The sequence below is a fragment of the Rhinopithecus bieti genome, unplaced genomic scaffold (assembly GCF_001698545.2).
Source record: "Rhinopithecus bieti isolate Rb0 unplaced genomic scaffold, ASM169854v2 scaffold_34317, whole genome shotgun sequence".
Classification (NCBI taxonomy): domain Eukaryota; kingdom Metazoa; phylum Chordata; class Mammalia; order Primates; family Cercopithecidae; genus Rhinopithecus; species Rhinopithecus bieti.
Window position 1 is genome coordinate 565,004 of NW_016814779.1, and position 12,504 is coordinate 577,507.

Below are 12,504 nucleotides of genomic sequence, written 5' to 3' on the forward strand. Positions count from 1 at the left end.
CAGGAAAGGAAGGACAAACGTCCTGTTGTGACAGTTCTGGGCTTCATTCAGTGCTTTTCTTTTTCAGCTGGGCACCAAAGAAGGTTACCTCACCAAACAGGGAGGCCTGGTCAAGGTAAGGAAGTATGATTTTGCTCATGCCAGCCACAGAAAAAGAGAATACGTCATGTAGACTCAATTCGCATCTTGATGGTTTTTCTTGGAAGCATAATTGCCTGCTCATTTTAACCCACTTATAGTATTTACCTGACTCAAGAGTCCATGTTATGGCCCATTAGTCAAAATTCTGGAAAATGACTTGACTATTCTTTGACAAAGCCCTGTATAGGTATAGCCTATAGTTAAAAGTCAATAAAATATAGTCCTCTTAATGGAATGATTGAGGATGAAGATAGCAAGTTAACTCTAAAACATCTTTCGTTCTTTTTCTAAAACAAGGAAGAAGTCAAAATTGTATAAAATGTTTCCTTAAAGATAGGCCCAAAACATCACTGATGCTACTGAAACTATGTTATAAAATCCCAAGAAAACATAATTTAGGTTTTACAAGTTCAGAGTATACAAATGTTCACCATTTATGAGATTGTACCTTTAGAATTCCTTTGTTTCATCTGAATGTGCCAAGAAGACCTTCATAGAATGTGCCTGCTCCTTCTTATTTTAAGAGTCACAGTATTTAACCTCTCACAGGTATTGGCGTGCTTGGAATGAGCCTAAATAATTTCGTTATTTGTGTCCCTTCTAGATCAAATGCTCCCTGAGGACAGAGAGTATTCATATTCATAGCATATTTATGTTTAAATCCTCTGTTACTTCTTTTAACTGGGCACATTGCCACACAGGATAGAGTAGGATGCTGTTTGTATATAAGAAGGTAACAGCGGGCAGCGACGGTTTTTACCACTGATACCTTGGAGTTCTTAGGCAAGGTTTAGAATGGCCCATGAGTCAGGGTTCCTAAACCTCGGTTTTCTTATCTGTAAGACAAGAATAATAACGATGGCATTGTTGTGTGAGGATTGAGTATAATATATAAAGCCTCCAACGATAGTGTATCGTCCATAATAGGTACTCAAAGAACAATATTTATCTTTATTATAGGGTTAATAAAATGGAAATTGTAGTGGTTTGTTATAAATCATATTGAATATTTATGATAGACTTAATTCTTTTTGTATTTAAAAATATACTAATGATATATCTGCCTTCATTTTTGTTATAAATCACATTGAATATTTACGATAGACTAATTCTTTTTGTATTTAAAAATATACTAATGATATATCTGCCTTCATTATGAGCTTAATGTAAGAAATTATTTTAATTTTTATAGATATTTTGAAACTTTTTTTCTCAGAAATTGACACACAAGAATTTTTTCAGGGTTATAGTATTTAATTTTTTAGATACTTTTAAAATGAAAATAAATCATCTAGTTCAAATATTGCATTCCTGCATTCAAAACTTTGTGTGTGTATGTGTTTCTGTGTGTGTGTTTTTCTCAGACCTGGAAAACAAGATGGTTTACTCTGCACAGGAATGAACTGAAATACTACAAAGACCAGATGGTGAGAAACATGATAATATATTTTCCTTTAAAAATCAATTCTCTAGATGAAAGAAACTTATGTCTTTAAAATTTCTGAAATTATTTTTATATCCACCTGAAACACCTAATAAATGATTGGAGATATGAAATCTTGATTCCTGAAATGAACAGAGTTATTTTGCAAAGATGAGATGTGTATCCCAGAAATTGCTCTCTTGGATTGGCTAAACTGTAGTTCCCCAGGGCACATAATTCCCTCTGTTTAGGGCAATGTAATTTTTCTCTTGCCACAATTTATTAACTGTATCTCTGCAGCAATTTGTCCCTTTATTAAAAATACAGTCTGTCCATTTCCCATGCCCATTTCATTAAGCCAATTTAAAATTATTTTTTCTCACTTTTCTTACATAAAATTTCTAAGAAAGTAGAAGTTTTTAAAAAATGAGAGAAAAATATGCCTCTCTTCCATGTGTTAAAATCCATCTTCATCAGTAAATTGATAAAGGTAGTATCTTAATGTCCAGTTTTATGAAAGGCTCGTTCCAAAACCAAGGACTTCCCTTGGTAGGGCTTTTCTATCGTCAGTCCTGTTAGTGAAATTTGACAACTGCACATAGTGGAAGACTTGTGAGGGGAATAAGTGAGGGACAGATTTATCTGTTTTGTTTTTGTTTTTTTTTTAAGATGATATATGTTGCTTTTTATTTTATTTAGTCACCAGAACCAATTCGGATCCTAGACCTAACAGAATGTTCAGCTGTACAATTTGATTATTCACAAGAAAGGGTAAACTGTTTTTGGTAAGTCGTTTTATTAAGAAAACATTTTTTAATGTCTTCTTGCCAGACACTTATTTTGGCTAAGGAATAGAAAGCTATATATCTCAATGTCTACAAAGTTCAGATCTGAGGGACATGCCTACATATTAGGAGTGTTTTCAGCTGAGCGTGACATAACACCTCATTTAAAGTAGCTTAAACAAACAGGCAGATCAGTTCAGCTTACGCTGTGTACTGGAGAAGTATGACTCACATAGAGGATGCCATTCACATCTTAGACAATTTAATTTCTTTGAGGTTCTCTCCCCCATTTTAATTATAACTTTGTTGACTCTAATGATAGGTGATTTGTATTGTTATGACGATTTCTGGCAGATGGCACAGAAATATTTTTTTCTAACATAATCAGTATATTATAAAAATGTTCTAACTGGGTAAGAGTCTTGAGAAAGGCATGTCTTATTTCCCACTACCTTTTATTTTAAAGTTTTTCAAGCACACACAAGTTGAAAGACATACGTTTATATACCCTTCATCAGCAGTTATTAATATATCTTGCCATATTTGCTTTATCTCAGTCTATCCACTTTTTTTTTCCTGAATCAGTTGAAAGTAATTTGCAGACATCATGGCACTTTACCCCTAAAGACTTGAGTATGTGTCTCCTAAGAATAAAATATCACATATAGGACTACAATATCATTATTACACCTGAGGAAATTAATGTTAATTCTATAATATCAACTGAGAATGGGTGTCTTGTTTAAAATTTGCATAGACATGCCCTATGAGCTAGCAGAGCTTTATTTTTCTCATATATCCAAAAATCAGGAGGCAAGCAGCTATGGTGACAAGGTCAGGTCCAGGGTCTCTGCAGTTCTCCTGACCTTTTCTCATGCTGGCTACTTCAGGATTCAAGCATCTACTACACCTGTAGGTCTCATGTTTTCAACAAAGTACAAAGAAAGATGTAGGGATGGTATCAGCCATGTCTGTCCGTTTTTATCAGGAAAACCAATGTTTCTCCAGAAACTCCCCTATAAGATTTTCCCTTATATCTCATTGGCCAAGACTAGGTGCCATGGCCATCCCCAGCAGCTGATGATAATTGGCTTATACAAATTAGGATTTATTGCTTGGTGTTCTGTTAGCAAGAGAAAGGAAAAAGTATCTGTATTAATTGGCAGTTAATAATGTCTCCCATAGGGAGTACCAAACAATGACAATTACAGAAACCAGTTTTCGAGTATATGCACTATATCACTCCCTCCCCACCACTGTCCACTCACCCTCCACTAGACCTCACATCAAGGTATTACCTTCTGTGCACAAGGACTTACCTCTTACCTATTCAATATTAATTGCTGGCATCAACAAAATATACAGCGTAGGCTTTAAGATATAGAAACCCTCCTGAAGGCTTTTTTTCACAAAAAGAAAAAAGATTTTTGGTATTTTGCATCTCAACTGTAAGTACAGGGAAGTATGTTCAATGTATAATTTAGGGCTGACCTTATTATCACTTGCATAATTTTAACTAGGTAATCAGACACAGTCAAATGAAAAATTACTCTATATCTAGGAAAAGTATTTTGTGCCAGTAGGAAAGTTCATATCCCTGAAGCAGAGACTGACTCTTGGTCAGAGATGGGAGAAATAACTAATTGAGTTTTGTTGTCTCTTTTTACTCTCTCGATAGTTGAAATTGCCAACAACCACAGAAGGCAGAGTTATCCTCATTGAAGCAATCTAACACAAATGAGTTCTTTTTAGCAAACTTCCCTGTCTTGCTTATTCTTTGAATCATAGCACAAGTTTTTGAGAGATCTTTGAGAGATCAGCTGAATAAATACATAAGTATTAGAGTTAGCCTAAGACATAAACCACAAAAGGATCTGGGGGTGTCCTGAACATGCTTCTTTCTTCTTCAAAGTCTTATTCGAGTATATACATCTGACCTGGAGTAGTAATATGAATCTACAACTTCCTTAACATTTCTGCAGTTTGCTGGCAGTAATAGGTCCGTATATACCAGCTCTTCAAGGTACTTACCTGGATCTTTTATCAATTCGTTTTTCCCTTGCAATACTCTAATTAGTGTTCAACGTATATATATATAGCTAATCAACCTATATATGGTGTGTGTGTGTGTGTGTATATGTATAGAGATAGAGAGAGAGAGCTAATCATCTGCAATATCTTATGTTCTTTCTTTTGTCCTATTAGTTTGGTATTTCCATTCAGGACATTTTATCTCTGTGCAAAGACCGGAGTAGAAGCTGATGAATGGATCAAGATATTACGCTGGAAACTGGTGAGATTTTTAAGCCTTCAGATATCGAGTCTTGAGAAATAACATGTTGATGATTTCAAACATATTTCTATCAAAAGAGTCAGACTATCCCCGAGAATCAAAGAGATGTCTGGGTGCCTACTTCCAGGCTTGCGGAACAGTCTGTTAATTCTTCTGGGACATGAGAAGAGATGAAGACAGGGTTGTGAAAAAGGAAGAATTAAGCTGTATTTGGATCTTAGACATAGAGCCTTAGCCTAATAACCACCTATCAGACTTCCTTTAAGGTGTGTCAGTTAGTTCAGCTTTGCCTGGAGGGGGACATTTACGACCAGAAGGTCTGACAGAGGAAAGCTGACCTATTTCTCTAGTTGAAAAGCCTCTTAAATTGTTAGAGAAGAAAGTTTGCCAGAGGAACTTAGCTTCATTTCCAGTGTAAGCATCACTTTGTGCAGGTCAAGGACAAAAGCTGGTTTATTTTGTCTGCTCTCTATGTATCTCCCGGGGAGAAGACTGAGTGAGTACTTACAAAACTTCACCAATCTTCTACGTGTTTTTCACGTGCTTGCAAGTTAGTGAGTTGTTAGCCAAGAACTTGTCCTTAAAGCTGGCTAAAATTTCCTGTAAATACCATCTTGAAAGCTTTGATGATTTCTTTTTTTTTTTTTCTTTTTTTTTTTTTGAGACAGAGTCTTGTTCTGTTGCCCAGGCTGGAGTGCAATGGTGTGATCTTGGCTCACTGCAACTTCTGCCTCTTGGGTTCAAGCGACTTTCGTGCCTCAGCCTCCCTAATAGCTGGGATTATAGAGCCCGCCACCATGTCCGGTTAATTTTTATATTTTTAGCAGAGACAGGGTTTCACCATTTGGGCCAGGCTGGTCTTGAACTCCTGACCTCAAATGATCCACAGCCTCAGCCTCCCAAAGTGCTGGGATTACAGGTGTGAGCCACCATGCCAGACCAGATGATTTCAAACGTAAAACATTTTCTTAATTAGTTTTGTAAAATTGTCTCATATGTGAAAATTCCTTTCTAGATACTGAAAGTTTTGCTTTCAATTATCTTTTAGTTTGAAATTCAAATAATTTTAAAATTCAATTCATTTTAAATTGTTCCAATGTATTTATTATTCAGTGAGGGATAATTTGTCTTGTGAAACCTTTGCTCAGATATGAATTAATTTCTTATTCTTTCTATTTTAATTTTCAAAGTAACACAAAATCATTATTGAAGAATTATAGAAAATATATCAAGTATACACACTTTTAGACTTCTCTCTGTACAAATAAATATTTAAAACAAAATTTAATCACTTGCTAGAAGTAAAAACCACAATGATGTACCCCTACACACCCTTCAGAATGGATACAATGAAGACTGTCAATATCAAGTATTAACATGAATGCAAAGGAACTAGAACTCTCCTGCATTGCTAGAGGGAATGAAAATGTGTATGACTACTTTGAAAAATTGCTTGCCAGTTTCTTTTAAAACTATACATATGCTTACACTGTAATTCAGCATTTTCACGCTGAGATGTATATCTAAGAGAAATGAGTGCATGTATCTACCAAAAAATGTTACAATAATGTTCATAGCATCTTTATTGATAATATACAAACAATACAAATCACTTGCTGGTGTTCTGTATCTGCTCACTTCACTTAGCAATATATTGTGAACATTTTTCCATATTAATTTTAGATCTATATTTTTCTTTTGATTCATTGAATACTATTGCATTTTATAGATTACTATAAGTATTAGACCAATTCCCAATTTGTACATGTTTTAGCAATCACTTTACAATATGTGTCCTAAAAAAAATGCAGAAAATTTTTCTGGACACATGATAATTAGCTTATAGTTGGGGGTGGGCACATGATAATTAACTTATATGACATCCTTACTAATCAAATGTCTTATTTAATATTTGTTAGAATCCAGGGTTCATTACAATCACTCAATAATGGATACACGTGTGTGTGCTTTATTACAGTCACAAATAAGAAAACAGCTCAACCGAGGGGAAGGCACGATCCGATCTCGGTCGTTCATCTTTGAATAGATCTTTCTTGCCAAGGACTGCTCTGGCCCAGGAGTAAGGTGGAATATTCCCTGATGCTGCGATCTGCAGCAGGCTTCAAATGAAAACCAGCTAAGGGTTTTCCTTTAAAAACAAATCAGAAGTAGATGCTGATTGGGACCCATATACCACGTTGGTGATTCACGTTGCTGCCCTTCCATGATGTTGCCATCTCCTTGAGAATGCTGAAGCAATCACCATTCTGATAGAAAGTGCTTAAACCACCACTCTTAGGTCTGCTCACTGGTAGAACACACAATGGAGGAGGAAGGGTTTTTGTTTTCACTCATTGTGGTCCCCAAGCCTATTGACACTAGTTGCCTAGAGTCCCACTCTGAGTCATGGTCAGCCTGTCTGACATCCAGGTTGTGCTACTAACCAGGAAGGAAACAGATACTTAGAAGCTTAGATGACTTCTGCAGGATTTATATTGAGACAGCAAACATCATATATTTTCAGGGGAGAGGTTTTTTTCTTTTTTTAATTTTCCCCCTTTATACAAAAAAACAAGAACATTTCCAAAACTAAAATGGAAAATGCTTGTGGCATTTATTTTCTCTTTTTAAAAGGTTCAGAAATTTGGTGAGTCCTTTGCTTCTAATGATAAAACTGTGAGAGCTAGATGTCCTATGGGCAATTAGGTAGTGTAATAAAGGTAAATGAAGGTACAATTTTTAAGCCATTATTTTCACCCTTTGGGGGTAAACGTTTTAAAGAGTGAGAAAGCATAAATTGAGGAAGGGTGATAAAGCAGTAGGTAACTTTTAGTTTAATAATAGTTATTGTCATGAGGGTAATCATAATAGATGCTTGTAAGCACTGAGCTATCTTTAACCATTTCTCCAAATGACCAAAAGACACTTCTCAAGGACAGTGTATTTTAACAATTCCTTTCCCAGAATTAGTTGTATAGGGTTGACCCAAGAGATGTAAGAAAATCTTGCATTGCCCCTAAGCACCCCGGGCCTTATTAAAGAGCAACTTCTATTTCCAGTTAGGGGAGTAACACTAAAGCTACATGAAATATGTAATAATGATAGGTAATACTATGTTCCAAAGCTTTTTCAAACTAGAATAAGGAGACAAACAGAAGAATGAGATACTGATGTCCAAAGTTCATTGGTAGAATCTAACCCCTTCTGTTATCTTTTTTAATACTATTTTGTTTAGATAGAAGTTTCAAAGAAGATAAAAATGCTTGAAGAGCCTGAGAGTAAAAAGATTATGATGCAAAGTTATGATATAAACTGCTCTTGCAGTCCAAAGGGATACCTGGTTAAAGAAGTTTCTTATTTAAACATCTAAGACTCAGAAATTACATTAAAGTTTTGTGTATTTCAACACCGTTTTAAATGTATTTTGTTATGTTTGTATTATATGGGATAAAGCAAATGTTGAGTTAAAATGCATTGTGTCATTTGTAATGTAAGAAGTTACTGGCTGGGCGTGGCAGCTCACGCCTGTAATCCCAGCACTTTGTGAGGCCAAGACAGGCAGACCACTTGAGGTCAGGAGTTTGAGACCAGTCTGGCCAACATGATGAAACTTTGTCTTTACTAAAAATACAAAAATTAGCTGGACATGGTGGCAGGTGCCTGTAATCCCAGATACTCAGGAGGCTGAGGCAGGAGAATTGCTTGAACCCGGAAGGTGGAGGTTGCGGTGAACCAAGATCGTGGCACTGCACTCCAGCCTGGGTGACAAAGTGAGACTCCGTCTCAAAAAACAAAACAAAACAAAACAAAACAAAACAAAACAAAACAAAAAACCAGAGGTTACAAATGAATCCTCATGGATGTGTATGGTTCTATGTTTGTTTTCTTAGAAACAAATGTGTTTCTTTGTGTGTAATACTGTGTTTTACTATGTTTACCTTTTATAAAACATAACCTGTTTATTTATATTCTTTGACTCTGTTTATTAAAAGAGCATGATTTTGCTGTGTATGTACTATTTTGCATATTAAAATATATTTAATATTTGTAACTTGAAAGAATATACAACTGATTAATATCATAAATAGCAATGAAGGATTCACTTCACTTAGACTATTAACACAAAGGTGTGGGAAGTTGGAAGAATAGTCAAGACCTCAAGAAGTTCTTGGTTGTGAATTATGGGGACAAAACGATATTATATATATATATACTATATATATATATATATATAGCAGTAAATAAGACAATTACTGTAAGAGAAGTACACAAATCTGTATGATGGAACAGGTGCTTCAGCAGGGGATAAACAATTTGTTGGAGGGTTTTGACATGAAAAGGGTGAGCTAACATGTACCTGCTATGTAATTAGTACTAGGCTAGGCGTTTTGCCTGCCCTCAGCATTCCTGCAAAGAAATGATTCTAACTCCTAAGTGGAGCCTATGAGGGTTCCTCAGCTATTTCTCCAAGTCCAAAAAGAGGGAGGATGTTTTGTGCCAATGGCAGATCAGAGCGGGGGAATATGGGAGAAAAGAGAGTGGGATATCTGCATTATGACCTGTCTGCTAACAGGTATGAACTTATTAAGACAGAGTATTAGCAGTTATTCTCAGAATTCCCTCTGGGAAGATCCTGGTCCACAGGAGCAGTTTTCTCTGGACCAATGGAGACACCAACATGGTGAGGGAAGGCTAATACAGATGGTCCCTGACTTATCATGATTTGATTTAGGATTGTTCAACTTCACAAAGGGTCTATTGGGGTATTAAATACATTTCCTCCTTTGATATCTTTGACTTAAAATGACCTTATTGGGATGGAACCCCACCATAAGTCAAGGAGCATCCGTACTATTTCTAGGGGAAACCTTCACCCTATGCCAGAACAGCTGGACATCAGAGAACTCAGTAGGGCAGGACCCTTCTTTTCCCAACCACATGGCATGCAAGAGAGTGGGTTCCTCTCTCTTTATTTCTCACAAGTGCTTGGCATGCAGGTCAGGGCATTATGCTCTGTCCCTGTTTCAGGCAGAAAGCAAGAGAACTATTATACGGAGAAGGTCCATTCTACTTTCTTCCTTTTCCACTACTTCAGATCCTCTGCAGCAAATCTGTGTTTCTACCAAACTCTTCGTAGTCAAGTATACTACATAGCAGAGTGCCAAGCTGAGCCTACGTTCTGCTCTCTATGAATTCAGGCTGTCTGACCATGATGTCAAGCAGAGTTTCTTAAACTATCTGTGGCAAAGGATCTGATTTTCTTTCTTTTGTTTGTTTGTTTGTTTTTTTTAATTTATAATCTATCACAGACTGAGATCTCATAAAATTCAATAAATTATTAGAAAAATCAAGCAAAAAATACAAATATCACAATCCCAGTTTACTATTATCAGATTCAACAGACACAAAGTTACTATGTTAAATTGTTGTGTTTCAACACTTAAAACGGGCATTTCTGTACTTATCTTGCTAGCAAACAGTGTGCACAACAGCCCAGTCTGTGGACCACGTTGTGAGTAGCACAGGTCTAGCTGACTGGCAGGTAAAAGGAAATAGCCTTCTTGAGAAAGAATTCACCTGAAGACAGAAAGGGTTGAAGTGCACATGTTTTGTTGATGGAATATGGGCATCATTAGAGGGGAAAGGTGATTCAGAGCACATTCTTGATTGTTACTCAGTCCCTCCTCAGCAAAATCTAAAGGAGCTATTTCACCAGAGTCTCCAGTGCACAGACAGTGAGATAGTAAGTTGTGTCACATTTTCAGCTGTGAACAAAGATGGCACTCTTGGCCTTAAGCAAGGGTTGTGTGCCCCTGTAGACAACAGCAGCTACAACCTCACTTAGCAGTAGCAACAATGGCCAGGGTTGTGGGGCATAATCATCCCAGAGAGCAAGAACAAAGAAAATAAAATAATGGCAGATGCCATGTGGTTACAGGAGTACATGTGAAGGGTCTATGAGGACTTCCAGAAATATCTGGGAGGCATTTGAGAATGACCATATTTTCCACAGAAAAAGCAAGATTGGAGCCAGAGAAGTTAGCCCAGCAGGTCCCTGATCCCATCTTATGATTATTTCCCCTGTTCCAGATGCATCATTGGTATAGCCATCCAGGTATACCTTGAAGATATTGCAGGTTTGAATCCACACCACCACAATAAAGCAAATATTGCAATAAAGTAGGTCCCACCATTTTTTTGTTTCCCAATTCATACTAAAGTTATTACTAAAAAAATTATAATGATCATCTGAGCTTTCAGCAAGTTGCAGTCATTTTGCTGGTGGAGAGTCTTGCCTGGAAGGTGATGGCTGTTCACTGATCAGGTGATGCTTGATAAGGGTTGGGGTGGCTGCAGCAATTTCTGAAAATAAGACAAAAATGAAGTTTGCTACATCAATTGATTCTTCCTTTCCTGAAAGCTTTCACTGTAGCATAAGATGCTGGTTGATAGCATTTTACTAACAGTAGAATTTCTTTCAAAATTGCAGTCATTCCTCTCAAACCCTGCAACTGCTTTATCAACTAAGTTTATGTAACATTCTAAATCTTTTATTGTCGTTTCAACAAGTTCACAGCATCTTCAGCAGAAGTAGATTTCATCTCAAGAAATGACTTTATTTGCTCATCCATAAGAAACAACTCATCATCCATTGAATTTTAATCATGAGATTGCAGCAATTCAGACCCATCTTCAGGCTTCACTCCTAATTCTAGTTCTCTTACTATTTCCGTCACATCTGCTACTTCCTCTAGTAAGTCTTGAACCTCTCATAGTCATTCATAAGGGCTGAAATCAAGTTCTTCTCAACTCCTGCTAATGTTGATATTTTGACCTCCTCCTATAAATCACAAATGTTCTTATTTTTGTTTGTTCTTTGGGTTCTGGGTTTTTTTTTTTTTTTTTTTTTTTTTTTTTTTTTTTTTTTGAGATGAGGTCTCACTCTGTCACTCAGGCTGGAGTGTAGTGGTGTGATCTCAACTCACTGCAATCTCCGCCTCCCAGGTTCAAGTGATTCTCCTGGCTCAGCCTCCCAAGTAGCTGGGACTACAAGTGTGCACCACCACACCCTGCTAATTTTTGTATTTTTGGTGAAGACAGGATTTCACCATGTTGGCCAGGCTGGTCTTGAACTCCTGACCTCCTCTTGGGAGGCCTTGGCCTCCCAAAGTGTTGGAATTACAGGCTTAAGTCACTGTACCTGGTCACAAATATTCTTAATGGCATTTAGAAGGGTGAATCCTTCTGGGAAGGTTTTCAGTTCACTTTGCCTGGATACATCAAAGGAATCACTATCTATGGCAGTGATAGCCTTATTAAATGTATTCCTTAAATAATAAGATTTGAAAGTTGAAAGTCAAAATTACTCCTTTGTCTTCGGGCTGCAGAATGGATCCTGTTACCAGGTATGAAAACAACATTAATCTTATTGTACATATCAGAACTCTTGTGTGACCAGGTGCATTTTCAATGAGCAGTAATATTTTAAAAGAATTCTTGTTTCTGAGCAGTAAATCTCAACAGTGGCTTTGAAATATCCAGTAAACCATCCTGAGAACAGATGTACTATTATCAGGCTTTGTCGCATTTATAGAGCAGGGGCAGGGTAGATTTAGCATAACTCTTAAGAGCCCTAGGATTTTCAAAATGGTAAGTAAGCACTGGTTTCAGGTTAAACACCAGCTGTATTAACCCCTAACAAGCACTTTAGCTATGAAAGTGCTAGAAAGGAGAAGTCAATGACTCGCTTCAAAGCTTCAAAGGATGGCCTCTTCTTCCAATAGAAGACTATTCTGCTACATTGAAAATGTGGTGTTTAGTGTAGGCATCTTCATCAATGATCTTAGCTAGATCCTTTGCAT

The 12,504-nt window shown here is 36.7% G+C and overlaps 1 protein-coding gene across 2 annotated transcripts in view; it reads left to right on the forward strand.

Annotated features, from left to right (window-relative positions):
* Positions 1–8,700, forward strand: part of DAPP1 (dual adaptor of phosphotyrosine and 3-phosphoinositides 1) — a 54,420-nt gene extending 45,720 nt beyond the window's left edge. Inside the window, exons 5-9 of one of the 2 annotated variants that reach the window (XM_017852361.1) lie at positions 68–115; positions 1,506–1,568; positions 2,264–2,349; positions 4,555–4,642; positions 5,077–5,240. In XM_017852361.1, the coding sequence (XP_017707850.1) occupies positions 68–115; positions 1,506–1,568; positions 2,264–2,349; positions 4,555–4,642; positions 5,077–5,142 (351 nt within the window). In that variant the 3' untranslated portion in view covers positions 5,143–5,240. Of the gene's footprint in view, positions 1–67; positions 116–1,505; positions 1,569–2,263; positions 2,350–4,554; positions 4,643–5,076; positions 5,241–6,620 lie in introns of those variants that run through there. The other variant, XM_017852360.1, reaches the window with a different exon arrangement.
* The last annotated feature ends 3,804 nt before the right edge of the window (positions 8,701–12,504 follow it).